Genomic DNA, 16,238 nt, shown 5'->3' with positions numbered 1-16,238 from the left:
TTATCGCGACAAAAAAGTTGGTTTTGGTTGGTTTATATCCCTCTCTCTTTCCCTCACCTATCCCCTCAACCAAACCCTAATTCTCTCTCTTTCCCCATCCACAAACCCAACCAAACCCTATAGTTATCTCTCTCTCTCCATCCACAAACCCATCTTTTTCCCTCTCTCTTTTCCTCCTCAATCAAACCCTAACTCTCTCTTTCTCCCCACAAACCCACAAACCCATCTCTCCTCTCTCTCCCCACCCACAAACCCATCTCTCTCTCCCTCGGCTAACGGCCCCATTGCTTAGTAGTTATCTAGTAATTTGGGCCTGTAGTCGGGCTTTGACGGGCCCAAAGTAAAACCCTTAAAAAGCCCTTAATAACACCACTAAACCCTTTCCGTTCTTCTCCTTCTCTCCCATATTCATTTACTGATGCAGAGCTAAACCCTCAAAATCTCTGAAATGAAAGCAGCACTCAAAACACTCAGACGCTTTTACACACCCACCACCCTTTCTTCTTCTTCACTCTCTCAAACACTTCCTCGTTTCTACTCTGCCCAACCCCAACAAGAAGACAACAACACCATAAACCCCACCACTGAAGACGCCCCATCCTTTGCAGCATTTGATAGCAATGAATACAAGTTGCCCGTCATGATTTCCACCCCAAAACCCACTTGGGACCAATCTTATCGCGCAAAAGCAGACCTTTTAATATCTGGTGAAAGTGCTGTAAGGAAGACGTTGGGAAGGATGAGAAGAAGAAGAAGACAATGATGAAGAGAAAAGGCGGGCTAAGATGCTAGCTAGAGCTTTACTTGAAGCGGCGTTAGAGAAATCTGATGAGGTTGAAGAAAAGGATATGATTGTTAAAGAAGATGACCAGAAGTCTGTACATGTTGGTATTATTGGTGCACCCAATGCTGGAAAATCTTCTTTGACTAATTTCATGGTTTGTTTCTTTCTTCTCCCTACTCATTTTTTATTGTGAATTCGTTTTGCAAAGAAGTATTCTTTTTTCGTTTTGTAAAACACGAAAACACCCAAATGACACCATTTGTTTGTTTTGAGAGCAATGCCTATTCAGATGTATACTTACTCCTACATTAAGCATTTAAAACCTTGCATTCTACATATGAGACCCTTGGGCCGTTCCATTCATTGCAAATTTTTGTCACCTATTGGGACTATTTCGTTTTCCCAAATGTGTTCACTCCTTATACTGTACTTAGTAGTCTTGACTTGAATATGAAAATGTTGATTCTGAAACTGTTATAAAATTTTACCCTGTGGGGTATGAGGTATCTAACCATGCTGTTGTCTTGTAAAGATTTACCATTTAAGTCATATCTGCAGATGATAATCCTTTTCAATTTATGAATAGAGGAGCAATTGAAATTGTACTTATTTATATTCCTAACTGTTTCAGGTAGGAACCAAAGTTGCTGCTGTTTCACGGAAGACTAATACAACTACTCATGAAGTCTTAGGTGTGATGACCAAGGGAAACACTCAAGTTGTAAGTTTTTTTAGTTTTTTTCATGTCTTTCCTTGAGTTCATAACTTATGGTATTTTTAGTTCTTCAGCTTTGCTAATTACATGTACATTAGTGTTTCTTTGACACTCCAGGACTCATGTTAAGGATAAATGGATTTCCTGGGAAAACTGATGCGTGGATGCGTGCCGAAAATGCATGGGGTTCAGTCAATCTATATGACGTGCTTATAGTTATTTTTGATGTGCACAGGCATCTTACCAAGTAAGAGATTTGAGTAGACCTTTTTATTTTATTATGACCCCCCTCCCCGCCGCTCTATCAATGAGAGATAGATTGTAGCTTCTGTTTAGGTCACTATCAATCTTGACCAAGTTTTTATCAAGGGATTGCATTTCTTGTTTAGGTCAGATTTGTTGATGTTGTCACTCTTAATAGCAATTGAATTTAGATTCTTTCTTTGTTTCATATCGTCTTCTTTGTATCTCTTAACTCTTAATAGTGCCCTTCTGTCAATTGTAGCTTCTGTCTGATCTAACTATCTAAGGTGGTTCTTTTTTGTTTTTCCTCTTATTTTCTTAAATGCTACCATTGATTTGAACGTCCTGACTCCTCACTATGTTGTAACATGTTTGAGACTGGGAGGGAGTGTTCAATTACCCTTAGTTCCCATACCTCACGGGTGTCTTTTTCTGTATCATAATAAATCTTGTGACCATTTAATCCTTACATATATGCAGGCCAGACAAGAGGGTGTCAAGGTTAATTGCGCATTTGGGGGCGGAAGAGCACCCAAAACAAAAACGGGTGTTATGCATGAATAAGGTTGATCTGGTTGAGGATAAGAAAGACTTATTGAAGGTTGCTAAGGAGTTTGGGGACCTTCCTGGATATAAGAGGTTTTTCTTTTTTCCTTTTTCTCTTTTGGGATTAAATTTTAGTACTGTTTTGGATTTTTATATTCACGTTTTGTTAATCCTTATTTTTTGGTAGATACTTCATGATCTCCAGTCTCAAAGGTTCAGGAGTAAAAGATCTTTCGGAATTTCTAATGGAGCAGGCACGTACCCATCTTAAGTGGCTCAAAGCATCAATTTATAGTTTTGATGAATATCACATTCTTAGTTGGCAGTGTAGAGTTTATTTCAATAAAATGATTTCTAACATACTAATTTTTGGATTATTAGGCAATTTTTCATGCACATGGATTATATGTAATTACTAATTAGTAAAGGTATGAAGTATGAACTACATATATATACTTATAGTCAAATAAGTCGATGCCACAAAAACTTTATATATGCAGGATATATAGCTATCCGTAGGGGCGGATCCAGGATTCCCCACCTGGGGGAGAGGGGGGTAACATTAGGGGACAAAACTGAAAAAGACAAAATTCCGAAATAACAAACCAAAAAACCCACCCTCATTTCAAAAACACTCTTAAGGACAATAGTTGACTTTTGTCCGAAAAAACAATAGTACCCTGGTATGCACAGACATCGGTGCATATCACCTTGGTATGCACCGACACCTATGCATACCAAGCATGACAAAGAAAATGGCATGCACAAGTGTCAGTGCATACCACCTCTTGGTATGCAAAATATGCACAAGAGTCAGTGCATACCACCTCTTGGTATGCACCGACTTCTGTGCATACCAAACATAGAAGGATAAAATTGGAAAGAGTAAAAAATATAAAAGTCAAGTTTGTCCTTATTAATAATTAAAACGTGAAATATGGTTTTTCTAGTAGTTATAAGCCAAAAAATGTCCTTATCAATGGTTTCAAAACCCAGTTGTCTTATGATTAAAATTGGAAATTGGGCCTTTTGGCTTATTTCTTGGTAACATTAATACTACTGTTTTTGGGGAAGTTGGAGTGGGTTGTAGCCTGGCCACCCATTCAGCCCCTCGCCCTCTTTCTTTGCATCTAGTATTGTTATTTTCCGTGCGCGTTTCATCATTGTTATATCTCCTTTATCTCATAATTACAAGCCAAGTTTACTCCTGGGAACAGAATTATTATGCTTCTTTGACATGTCTGTTAAGTTTGCTTAGTTGCTTCTCCATTAGTCTTCTTAGTTGCTTCTAGTTTAGTGGATTACATTATTCATCATTATTATTTTACGGTAAGAGATTTAATGGCATGTACTTGTTTTATGTATCATGAAATAAACCTAAATCTGGCACTACATTGGATCTTATTCTTAGGCAGTGAAAAGGCCCTGGGATGAAGAAGCTACTATCATGAGTGAAGATAATATGAAAAATATATCATTGGAAGTTGTCCGAGAAAAGATGCTACATCATATTCATCAGGTCTTGTTTTATTCTTTTATTCTTAACTTGAATAGTTGACTTTCGTATGGTTTAAGAACTTATGGTGGATAACCTATTATATTGCTTCAGGAAATTCCATATGTTCTTGAGCACCGTTTGTTCAAATGGAAGGAATTGAGAGATGGGTCCATTAGGATTGAGCAGCATTTTATTACCCAAAAACAAAGCCAGCGAAAAATTCTTGTGGGGAAAAATGGCTCTAAAATAGGGTAATATACCTAATCTGCGTCTGTTGTAATCTTTTAATGTAGCTTTTGTTCTGTACCTGTTATCTGATTGTAGTATTTGTACACATGGAACGGTTATCCTTTTTGGTTTAATTTCATTGGCAATACATGGTTATGTTCTATGTTTAGTTCATGGGAGTGGTTTTAGGTTTTACTACATGGATATACTAACTCAAACGTTGGAAGGCTGTTGCACTTGCTCTTTGATCTTAAGCTCCTACAGTCTCCTAAATCAACTGTTACTTCAGTGGGTAGGGTCATCCAATTGAGTTAGTTGTGGCGCTGGAAATCTCTACTAATATGGTTCTTCAGTAGTTTAGCTCTTTAGTTCTTGCGCCTGTTATCTATGCTTTTAATTGCTCATTTATACAGAGTCTATTTCTGTTGTGTATACAGGAGGATAGGAATGGAAGCCAATGAAGAGCTAAGAGCAATTTTCAAGAGGGATGTGCATCTCATCCTCCTAGTGAGAGTTGCTTGAAAATGTAATTTATAGTTGTGCTTGGTGAGTGTGTCGCTTCATCAGTTAATCTGGTTGTTGTATGTAAATAGTCCTGTGAGAGGTATTTCTGCTGTAACTTGGTAGGACTATCGATCTTTCATAGGTCATTCAAAGCAAAATATTTTTTGGTTTTTGAAGTTGAGTTACCATTATAATTTGATAGAATGAGGTGCTGTGTTGCCATGATGATGTCCGATCTATCTTATCCAAGAGCTCTCACAGCATCATGCGATTATCCCATTACTTGACATTTTATAAGTTTTATTCCTTCATGAATGTATAAATACTGTTTCCTTTTTGTTTTTCTTCTTATAGTTCCCTTTGAACCTGAAACAGTTTTTACAGTTTAATATAATTCTGTTTCTGTTCTTGTAGTTTAGTGTGCTCATTAGATAGGAATTGGATTGTCGTCAATTGAGTACAGTTTGTGAGTAACCAGTATTTGCCAAAAATCCTTTAAATGCATACATTGTACTATTGTAGAGACTTTTCTGTTATTGATTTTTTTTTTTTTAAAAAAAAAAAAAAAAAAAACAATGAATTATTTGGTAGAGGTATGACTGTATGAGGAGACTACCTGGTTCTCTCGTGTACTGTGTAATATGGTACTTGCCTACCTGGGATTCACTTTCTTTTGGGTTCATTCTGAAGATGATATTGAACAACTTTGACGATGCTGAGTGTAATTGAAAATTAATGTATTCCATTATGGAAACTGAGAAATATACGCATTTTATTAGTCAAGTGTATAATTAGTATTCTTACTTGAAAAAAAAGTAAGATGCATGCACATTTTGTTAATTAAGATCATACTCAGTGATTTTCCTCGGGAGCTTATACTGTAAATAATCAGTAATGAATTTGAGATTTGTAAGAAGATGCTCAAGACATTAATTGCTTCATATGAAATACAGGTGCATATAGAAATAATAAAGTTACTGAAATGAAACAAACATGTTCCATAGTTCCAATTCCAGCAGCATGGAGTTGAAGACGACATGCCGTACCCTTCAGGTAACCCTACAGACTGACAGACACTACGATACACACTACTGACTACTAGTCTACTACTGCAGTACTGCTACTTGTACCTTTTGAAGGATTGGGACTAAAGTACTACTTTTATTCCATTACCATATATCATCAGTACTACTACTGCTAGTTAGGGGGGAGAATGGCAAGTTGATTCATTACTGGTGTAGTAAGACGAGGTTCATACGCGAAGCCATGCAGTTCACCACCACCGCTGCCATATGGAGGGACATATGGACATTGGGGCACCCATTCCCAGACTTTCTGACGAAAATCGAAAAGCAGTACCTTATCCGATCCTAGTATTGTAATGGTTATGAAGTCCCCATGCCCTACACAGTCGAACCCGTTATTGTTCTCCACTGCCTCGAATTCTTCATAAAGTTGCTGTGGCATTTTATCGACTTCATCCCATGTTTCATCTTGCAATCCCCACAATCTCATGCCCCTTTGAACTTTGAGCTTGGCCTTCTCTACTGCTGCTACTAAAAGTAGCCTTCCTCTACATTCAACTAGACTAGGTGACCGCAGATGTCTATGCATTGGTGTCTGTATTTTGTTCCATTGATTGGTTGCAATGTCATAAGACCAAATGCCAAATGGACTATAATTCATGCAGTAAAATCTTCCTTCCACAAAGACCATCCGCGTTGACTCAGAATTATAAAGGTTTGGGAGTGCACTTGTGATGTCCCAGGGGAAATAGTAATTAGCAACACTGTCAATGAGAAAACTTTCAGTTGTGAGGTTCTTGACGGAGAATTGAGAAGGCATGTCTTCTCCAGCTACCATGACATAGAAAGATGAGTCTGTAGCAACTAGTCCAATGGAAGGGCACATCCTTGACGTCTGTGTAGGAGGAAGGTATGTAAACATCATGGCAATTGGGTTGGCAACAATGAATTGCTTGGGACCAGCTTTATCAGAAACCCAGATTACTATCCCACTGGACGAAGAACGGGGAGAGAATCCAGGTGGAAGAAATGGGAAAGTCAGTTGGTACCATTTTTTCTCGTAAGGATCAAACAAATATCCTTCAGAATAATCATTGTCATCATTGCCAAGACCACTATCGTTGGTCTTGTATATTTGGCTTTTATAGCTTCTACCTCTGAAGAATAGAAACCAATGGAGGCGACGTGATACGTCATGGGACAACTCACCAAATCTGCTGGAGAACAGAAGGTTATACCATCTCTTACAGACCAATCGGGATCGAAAGAAAGACGGTGTAGGAAGAAAGGCAATCACTCTATCGAGTAGCACTTGAGGAAGTCTGCTCCATATCCTACTTTCCATTCCAGGAGTACCATTAGCAGTGGGGGTAGTAATACCAATATTTCTACTACTACTACTGCTACTACCAGTGATGAATGAATTGGAATTGGGAAAGTTGGCAGAGAAGATAATCTGCTGTTCCATATCCATGTAGTTAGCCATCAAGTGGAAAGGTGTGGGGGTATGTTGAAGTTCACAATGAAGTAAGGTGTGTTAGAACTCAGAAGGTTCTTTGAAGTTTCTAACAAAAGCAATAACAACTGTTCAAAGGCCTGAGTCGTTGGTTTCCTCATATTGGTAGTTTGGTTAATTGGTATTTATAGAGGTCTCTCCTTTGCTTTTAGTTTCTTTTTGCCTTTAATTTGTGTTCTTTCTTCTTGAGGTAGAGAATGAAATTGAAGTGCAAGTACGTGTGTTGTGATGAATCAATCTTTCTATTCAGCTGTGAAGTATTATCTCATCAAAGTGTAGGAAGGACATGTGTAATTAGAGAAGTTCCAGTTCTGACTTGAAAGACAAGTTCTTAAAAGTACTAGTACGTGTACTTGAACCGATAGATCAAACACACAATACAAGAACTAGTTACAAGTTTACAACTCTAGATTGAAGCAACACAGTCACATAGCTAGGCACACTTCTTATATAACTTAGACTTGCAATAGCTATTCAAAGCACATATTATGCATATAAATGTATACAATTAGATCGAAATGAATTAGTAGCATGATAATGAACCATTCTAGTTCAGCCTTGTTTCATATATGAAAACGTTTTAAAGGGAACCAAAGTGCTTATTTTGTGATGTTAAGTTGTGATAGGTAGATCTCGATATATCATTTTTTATTGTCCATTGAATTGGTACCAGTATTTTGAGAGCTAGTTCGTCTATCCCGAGGATATCTTTATAGAAACGAGATCCGAGAGTGTTGGATGTGTGATCCAACGGTTAATTAAAAACAAATTCATATTCTTTCTCTTTTTTTTTGTTTTTAATTTTCGAATCGTTGGATCACACATCCAATAGTCTCGAACCCTCATCCCTATGAGGATATTCTCGTGGTAAACCAGACCTTGTTTGATTGGTGGCTTAATCATTGCATCCCTCAATCCGGTAAATGAGTTGAGTTCACTTTTATACGTCCAATCCTCAGGTTTTTGAGTGCATATTGGCGTGAAACATGGAAAAGTAATAATTTGACACAAGGCCTTTGAAGTCTCTGAACTTAACTCAAATAGTGTACTCTAGATTCTGTGCAAAGTAATAGTAATAAGTATTCTCTCTATCTTTCACTTACATCCACTCAACTACTGCCATATGTTGAGTTTGATTACTTGGGAAAGCCAAGGCAGCAGGGCATGAATTGGGTGTGTCAACTTATCAAAAATGGCAAAAGATGGTAAGAAGGAGTTCCAGATTTATACCCCCATAATTAGAAAAAGTTGCTCAAGCAAATCGCCCAAGAAGACATGAAGTGAACAGGACCTACAAAAGTTCAATCTGTTGATTTTGATTGTTTATTGACTTCTCTGAGTAGTATTGAGCAAAATACCACGTGGTATGCACATGGCTTCATGAAAGAAATTATTTGGATTTCCAAGTACCAACAGGCCAACAGATGGTATCTCATCTTTATTTCTAGAGGATTTTCCCCTTCCTCCAGTACTTGTTATATACTTGGCAGTTGGCACTAGCACGCACTTTAACTAACAAAAAATACATTTTTAACTTTCCCTGTACAATAGCAAATTGGTAGAGCTTCTCATCCATCCATTCATGCTGGTTTGATCGATATGTAATAATGTAACAATTCCTTCAGATGAGCATTGATCTAATGAATCTATATCTTGAGATGGCAACTTGAGACAATAGACAAGGGGATAACCGTAACCCCCTTAAGAGTAAAGCCTTTCAAGTTTCAACAATTCAAACGAGATGTTATATCATATAGTTTTCACTAGAAAACTAAGAAAGTAAAGACCAACCATACATGCCAACCCCTTTGGCTTTTGTGATGTGGTTGTCACCCACACTCCCATGGCTTTTGTGATGTGGTTGTCACCCACACTCCCAGAGTCAACTACTTAACTACTGAATGCTAGTCCCAGAGTCAACTACTTAACTACTGAATGCTAGTCATTACTCCGAAAACTTGGCTATGGTTATTGTGATCATGTATGTCTTGGATAGTCCTCATTCAAAAAATGAATTAACCAAATTTGCGAATAATTAGATAATGGAGTCCAGAGGCGGATTACAGAGGAGAATGGACGAGGGGAGAAAAATACATTTGGGACTTGGTTCATCACTCTGCCCTTAGAAAGAGAATTACATAGTTAAAGAAATACATTTGGGACGTGCTTCATCAAGCTGCCCATAGAAAGAGAATTACATACTTAAACAACTTCGGCTATCATTGGTCATTGGTTTGTGTGCTGGCAGATTATACCACGTTGAAGTTTAGCCAACAACTAATGTTCACAAACACAGCCTAATTAAGAGAGGATAGATCATTATAAATGAAACTTATATTATATTAGAATGTCTTAGCCTACGCCTAAATAGTTCAAGAGTGAGTAAACTATGAAATAAAAACGTCTGTAATGATTAAGTGGAATTTGGAGTCGATGGTCATATATAACTCACAAGTAATAAACTAATCATTTCTAGATTTAAGCACCATCCAATTTCTAGATTTAAGCACCATCCAATTAATAAGGTGGTGGACTGGTGGTTGAAGAAAGCATAAACTAATGAACTTAATATATTTTCCTAGGTCGCATATATGCCTGAAAGATTTTTAGAATAAAAAGTGTGAGAGATAAAGGTGATTGGGATGAAACCCTTTGCGACCAGTGTGAGGCAAGGACCACTGAACACGCAAAATAAGTGTAAAAATATGGGTAAATTTCTGATTCGAGCATGATAATGTCAATGTGTTTCTAATTCAGTCACAAATTGCAACTCAGCGCATTTTATCAGCACCTAGTGGGATAATTACAATAAATTGCTAATAATGACTGGATTAAAACAAATTGACATTATCGTGGCCAAATCAGAAATTTACCCTAAAAATATTGTAGCTCTCCCACCTCCCTATTGACCTAAGATTCTATACCAAGTCCAACTTGAACTTATTTAGCTTCACCTGGCCCAATGAGTACGAGGCCGGTAAGAAGCCCGAACATAAAACCCAATCAAAAACCCCGTTACTCAACATAAGCCCAAGCCCATTAATATATACCGGCACTTGGTTTTTCCGGAATTGAGATTTTGAACACTTGTTGCAAGTTTTGAGGACCAGTCTCCCCTTCCAACAAAAAGGAGGCAAGTCCTTAAACCCTCACTAATTCTTTCAATTTTCAAATTTCAATTCACACTTCACACTTCACACTTCATACAATGCTTAGAACCATTCATTTCCGTCCTAAAAACCTCAAACAAGCAAGCAATAGAGTAAAAATCTCTTCATTTTACTACAAAACCCTCACCCTAAAACCCCTTCTCTTAATAACACTCCACATCATTGTTTTTGCATAAAGAACATATTTTTAAACAATTTGGTTACACCAAGTATAGGAAAAAGTGGTTTAACAAGAAATTTCTCTTCTGGGGATAATGGTGATAAGGTTTCAGCTGAATTTACTGAGGAAATAGTGTATTTGGATGAATCAGGGGGTGTGATATTTAAGGGGAAGGGTGTTAGGTCTGTTGAACCGGGTGTAGATGATCATATTATGGTTGGGGGAGTGAAAAAGCCGTTTTCGAATGCTTCTGCTGTTTCGAAAGTAGTTGAGATTGTTAAGAGATGGAAATGGGGACCTGAAATGGAGACTCAATTGGATAAGCTTCATTTTGTGCCTAATATGTCTCATGTGAATCAAGCATTCAAGGAAATTGGAGAAAATGATGGTTCTTTGAGTTTGTTTCGATGGGCTAAAAGACAATCGTGGTATGTACCGAATGATGATATTTATGTGTTATTGTTTGATAGGTTGAATCTTATTAGAGACTATGATGGAATTCAGTTGTTGTTTGAGGAAATGATTAAGGAATGTAGTAACGACAGGATGTCGTTTATGTCTGCACATAGTCGGGTGATTCAGCATTTAGCTAGAGCTGAGAAATTGGAGGTTTCGTTTTGTTGTTTTAAGAAAATTCGGGATTCGGGATGTAAGATTGATACTCCAACGTATAATTCACTCATAACGCTTTTCCTTAACAAGGGTCTGCCTTATAAGGCGTTTGAGATATATGAGACGATGGAAGAGGCTCATTGTTCTTTGGATGTGTCGACCTATGAGTTGATGATACCATGCTTGGCGAAGTCGGGACGTTTAGATTCTGCTTTAAAGCTTTTCCAAGAGATGAAAGAGAAGGGGTTTAGACCGAACTTTCCCATTTTTTCATCACTTGTTGATTCAATGGGGAAAGCTGGGAGGTTGGATACATCAATGAAGGTGTACATGGAAATGCAGGGTTTGGGGCTCAGGCCATCAGCAACCATGTTTGTTTCTTTGATCGAGTCATTTGCTAAAGCTGGAAAGCTAGAGACAGCTATGAGACTATGGGATGAAATGAAGAAAACAGGCTTTAGACCTAATTATGGATTGTACACCATGATTGTCGAATCACATGCCAAGTCTGGGAAACTCGAACTTGCTATGTCCGTTTTCACTGATATGGAGAAGGCTGGATTTCTACCAACACCATCCACCTACTCATGTCTCTTAGAAATGCATGCTTCCTCCGGCAATGTTGACTCTGCTATGAAGCTGTATAATTCAATGGCAAATGCAGGTTTAAGACCAGGTCTAAGCACATATACCTCCCTCTTAACAGTCTTGGCTAATAAGAAACTTGTTGATGTGGCTGCCAAGGTCTTACTTGAGATGAAATCAATGGGTTATCCTTCTGATGTCAGTGCTAGCGATATTCTAATGATCTATATTAAGGACGGGTCAGTTGATCTTGCTTTGAGGTGGTTACGTTTCATGGGTTCATCTGGTATTAGAACCAACAACTTCATAATTAGGCAGCTCTTCGAGTCTTGTATGAAGAATGGATTGTATGAGTCAGCCAAACCTCTTCTTGACACTTATGTGGACTCCGCTGCAAAAGTTGATCTCATACTATATACATCAATCCTTGCTCATCTGGTAAGGTGCCAGGATGAGCAAAATGAGCGGTACTTAATGTCAATTCTGAGTGCTACAAAACACAAGGCACATTCTTTTATGTGTGGACTTTTTACTGGGCCTGAGCAGAGGAAAAAGCCAGTCTTGTCGTTTGTGAGGGAATTCTTCCAGGGAATCGATTATGAGATGGAAGAGAGTGCCACCAGGTACTTTGTCAATGTTCTCCTCAACTACCTTGTACTCATGGGCCAGATTAATCGAGCTCGTTGTGTGTGGAAAGTTTCCTATGAGAATAAACTTTTCCCCAAGGCTATAGTTTTTGATCAGCACATTGCATGGTCCTTGGATGTTAGGAACTTGTCTGTCGGAGCCGCACTTATTGCCGTGATCCACACTCTCCATAGGTTTAGGAAGCGCATGTTGTATTATGGTGTCGTTCCAAGACGTATTAAATTGGTTACAGGGCCTACTCTGAAGATTGTGATAGCACAGATTCTGAGCTCTGTAGAATCCCCATTTGAGGTTAGTAAGGTTGTTTTGAGGGCTCCAGGAGATTCTGTGTTGGAGTGGTTTAAGAAACCTATTGTTCAGCAGTTTCTCTTAAATGAGATTCCTTCCAGGGGTGACCTCCTTATGCATAAGCTTAACACATTGTTTCCAAGTTCCGCACCTGAAATAAGATCTCTTGCTCCTCCTCCTAAAATTCTGAGTGGACAGGGGAAAGGTCTTGTTGCATTTACAAGGTGAGATGATCTGAACTGGAAGAATGCAACTGAGTTAAAGTTATTTGATTTTGATATAGAAAATGGTGCAATTTTTGGTGGCATTACACGTAGACTGTCTCATATCCTGAGGTTTTCTTTTCGTACTGCTAATTATGTGGACATATGGGATTGTGAATCCTTGCAAAGTGAGAGATCAGTTAATATGTGACCATCTTTTTTGTTTCCTCTATATACCCTCCTTTGGACTGTGAACTAGTTCGACAGTGCAAGGGGCTGTGTGAAGCGTTGTCATTTGAATTGGATGCTTTAGTGAAGCTTTGAAGTAGAAGCTGGGCAAGTTAAAGGAGGTCAAGGCGCTCTGTCTCACACCTTGAAGAAAGAAAGGGAAGCCATAGAAGTGAATGTTAAGGCCATCAATGCAGTACCAGAAGCAGCTCGAGCACAACAGTCATAAAACGAAGTATTGAAAATTTGTCAGGACCAGCCCAAAAAAGCAGATGAAGCAATACAAGAGCTTTCCCATGGCTTGAATTCATTGGTCTTTGGAGAAGATGATGTCTGAAGAAGGGTGTGTCTTTCAACCTGTATACGCATGAAGAGCAGTTTCTTGGAGGTGCTAATGAACCTTATCCATCTCCTGCTTATGAATCAACTTCAACTCCTCCGCTATTGAGACTACTTGAGAACCAGTCTCCAAGGCCCTGGTTACTCACTTAAGAGCCTCCAGCAGACATTGCCGTTACTCACTTTTCCTTCTTTTCTTCTTTGTTTGTTTTACAGTTATTAAGCTTTTGATGCAATGAAATGTAAAGATTTTGAGAAATTATGCGTCTCTTTTTTAACTTTTTAAGTCCTTTGTGGTTTCCACGTAGTAGCAAACCCGGGTGTTCCCAGAGCGCTTAATCCAGATGCATGATGTTCCCGAGATTATTTTTTTCTTGATGAAGTTTACAACTTCAGATGTCTTGAGTCTAGACCCCAATGGATGTGCCATAAATCCCATAATGCGAACTAAGTCACCAACCAAGTAAATTTCAAGTCATCTAAGGTGTATTTTAGAGTGGCAATATTGTCTGCAAAATGATACTGTAGTTGCAAAATTTGTATTTTTTATAAATACAAGTGAACCAAACAGAGACAGTATCCAAGTTACAGAGCCACTATTCAGTAGTGAGTAGTCCGATGAGAAAGAGACTCATGTACTCATACACACGGAAGAAATAAAGTACGATCACGTGGAACAGAATGCTACATAATCACAGTCCAATTCTTTTCCTGAATAGGTGGAGCAGTAGGGATTCTTAAACGAAGGTAGTTAGAGAATAAACAGCACTGCAATTGCTCCATCTATCAAACAGATGAAGATGAAGATGAAGATGAAGATGAAGATGAATCGTGGGAAGAAAATGACGTATCTCTATTACATAACCTCCCAGAAGTTAGCCAAGCTTGTGCTTCCACTAGATCAGGAAGCACAGGAGCACCGGTTTGCCTCCAACTCTCTGCAGCAGGAGTCTTAAATCTATCTAACAGCAAAGCATGCATGCCCACTTCCCTGGCTGGAAGATAGTCTTGGCGCATACTATCTCCAATGTGCAGAACCTCTTCGGGAGCAATGTTTCCTGCTCTCTCCAAGGCAATCTCATAGATTCTTGGATTCGGCTTTTCCACGCCTTCAAGACCAGAGAATACACCAAAATCCCATTCACTTCCCTGATTCACAAATGAAACTCTCAGAATTGCATGGCCAATACAAACACAAAAAATAGATGCACAGCAGGTCAGTTTCAGCATTCTAAAGCATGAAAAAAGTTTGATTCGGAAACCATGAGAGATACAAAAGATCATCCGTCTATTTAGTTGATACCATATACTTTTTATCTATCCCAAACCTCGAAAGGAATAATGAAATTCTGATACGAATCCATTTTACCTGGCTCAAACCCAATGCCGGGAGAATGACATCCTTATATCGGTATTCTGCATTGCTGACAATGCCGACTGTTAGCCCCTGTTGGCGTGCCCATCTTAAAAATGGTTGTGAATCTGGGAATACAGTATACGGAGCAGAGGAGCCAAAAGTTGAGTATATGCGTCTGAACACCTTCTCAAAAGTCTCCTCATCATAATCATAGCCTGCCTGACAGCAAAACAAGATTTCAATGAGAGTGATACATTGGATGCAATGACTCGAAACATGGCCATATATTTACCCTGACAAAGGAGTCTTTTACACATGATTTCCACCAGATAATGTTGGACATTTTGGCTGCATGCCCAAAACATGGATACTGCTTTGCCATATCTGAGTATGCAGTTTTGAAGCCCTCATGCATGCGGTTGTAGTCAGGACAAGGCAATCCAACTGATTTTGCTGCCATGCAATAGTAGTCTCCAAGTTCCCCTTTGTAAGCTATGAGTGTTCCAGTGACATCAATTGTAATACATCGTAATCTAGACACCATTGACATTTCTCTTCACACTGCAATGCTATCACTTGTTCAAATGAAAAACTTGGTAAATGTGATATCACTCAACCCAGCAGCATTTGTGTGTGCACACATATATATCACCTATACACAAAATGTAACACAAGTGTTCTTTTGGCAATCACATCCATATATCCATTATGTTGACCTCCCAATTTTCCTCCGCAAAGCATAGAGATGTGAATATTATCATGAAAATGAAAAAAGATATAAACTTGATATTCCAATTCTAGACTTAGGCTGCTTGGCTTATCATTAGCAAAGCTTCTGAAGCATTAGAGGGATTCCAAAACTAGTAGTCTACAAGGTAATGTGTATGCTTACTCAATCATATACCTTTCTTTGCATTATTGTCTAAAACCAATAACTTAATCAGCTCATATCACCAAAAAAACACAACACCCAATTCAAAAGAAAGGATTTTTATAGTACCCAACAGATCAAAATGAACAACCAAGTGATAAAAAATATAAGAACAAGGCATAAGATAAGTATAAAGCATGTTGACTTGAGTGTAATCCAACAATTGAAAGACAACAAAACAATGCACATACCAATTTCAAGGCTTGAACTGTTGAGTGATTCAAGTTTTAGAAAGCTTTTGATGTGTTTTATCTATGTTTAGAAGAAGTAATAAGTTGGTGTCGTGGAAGATTGCAATTGGTTTTGTTTATTTATTTGTTGTCGTTATATGGAATCAATTTTCATGTTGTCTTTAATTCTTTATTTAGCACACTGGTTTTTAATAATTTCACACCATATATATCTGCTAAAAAACTATGGATGTTGCGGTATTTGACCATTTGCAGAGAGTATCAGCAACTTTTGCACACTATTTCAAAGGGTTAGCATAGTGCATTAAATGTGAAGTTTCATACTTTTAGGCAGAAATGGGACTCAAATGCATTTATTTGGCCCTCTGTGTTTTAGTATTATCACTCCAAATAATCAAATATTAGAAAAGAGGTTGTCTACCATGAGGATGTCCTCATAGGAACGAGGTCGCAGACCGTTGGATATA

General features: G+C 38.2%; 4 protein-coding genes across 6 annotated transcripts; 2 read left to right on the top strand and 2 right to left on the bottom strand.

The window, feature by feature from the left end:
• The first annotated feature begins 448 nt into the window (after nucleotides 1-448).
• LOC147478966 (GTP-binding family protein) lies at nucleotides 449-4,861 on the top strand. The gene is given in 9 exon segments (XM_086586312.1): nucleotides 449-742; nucleotides 744-938; nucleotides 1,416-1,505; nucleotides 1,598-1,746; nucleotides 2,223-2,381; nucleotides 2,476-2,546; nucleotides 3,704-3,807; nucleotides 3,898-4,037; nucleotides 4,452-4,861. Coding segments are annotated over 9 exon segments (1,287 nt in total). The 3' UTR covers nucleotides 4,537-4,861.
• A 728-nt stretch (nucleotides 4,862-5,589) lies between these two features.
• Nucleotides 5,590-7,340, bottom strand: UFO (F-box family protein). The gene has a single exon (XM_086581920.1). It carries the CDS (start codon nucleotides 7,027-7,029, stop codon nucleotides 5,716-5,718), a length of 1,314 nt encoding a protein of 437 aa, XP_086438046.1. The 5' UTR covers nucleotides 7,030-7,340; the 3' UTR covers nucleotides 5,590-5,715.
• Nucleotides 7,341-10,228: 2,888 nt separating this feature from the next.
• EMB2217 (Pentatricopeptide repeat (PPR) superfamily protein) lies at nucleotides 10,229-13,567 on the top strand. The gene has a single exon (XM_086582368.1). The coding sequence runs from the start codon at nucleotides 10,603-10,605 to the stop codon at nucleotides 12,748-12,750; it is 2,148 nt and encodes a 715-aa protein (XP_086438494.1). The 5' UTR covers nucleotides 10,229-10,602; the 3' UTR covers nucleotides 12,751-13,567.
• A 248-nt stretch (nucleotides 13,568-13,815) lies between these two features.
• On the bottom strand, nucleotides 13,816-16,028 carry LOC147478963 (Haloacid dehalogenase-like hydrolase (HAD) superfamily protein). 3 transcript variants are annotated; one of them, XM_086582370.1, is made up of 4 exons: nucleotides 15,772-16,028; nucleotides 14,942-15,210; nucleotides 14,662-14,868; nucleotides 13,816-14,441 (listed from the first exon to the last, which is right to left on the bottom strand). In XM_086582370.1, exons 2-4 carry the CDS (start codon nucleotides 15,197-15,199, stop codon nucleotides 14,079-14,081), a joined length of 828 nt encoding a protein of 275 aa, XP_086438496.1. In that variant the 5' UTR covers nucleotides 15,200-15,210; nucleotides 15,772-16,028; the 3' UTR covers nucleotides 13,816-14,078. The 3 variants fall into 3 exon arrangements, with proteins under 3 accessions (XP_086438496.1, XP_086438497.1, XP_086438498.1); XM_086582371.1 differs by having other exon boundaries at nucleotides 14,942-15,224; nucleotides 15,772-15,896; XM_086582372.1 differs by having other exon boundaries at nucleotides 14,942-15,218; nucleotides 15,772-15,889.
• Nucleotides 16,029-16,238: the final 210 nt, after the last annotated feature.

The sequence above is a fragment of the Coptis chinensis genome, chromosome 9 (genome assembly GCF_015680905.1).
Source record: "Coptis chinensis isolate HL-2020 chromosome 9, ASM1568090v1, whole genome shotgun sequence".
Classification (NCBI taxonomy): Eukaryota; Viridiplantae; Streptophyta; class Magnoliopsida; order Ranunculales; family Ranunculaceae; genus Coptis; species Coptis chinensis.
Note: the sequence above shows the minus strand (reverse complement) of the source record. Positions and strands in the feature narration are given on the sequence as shown.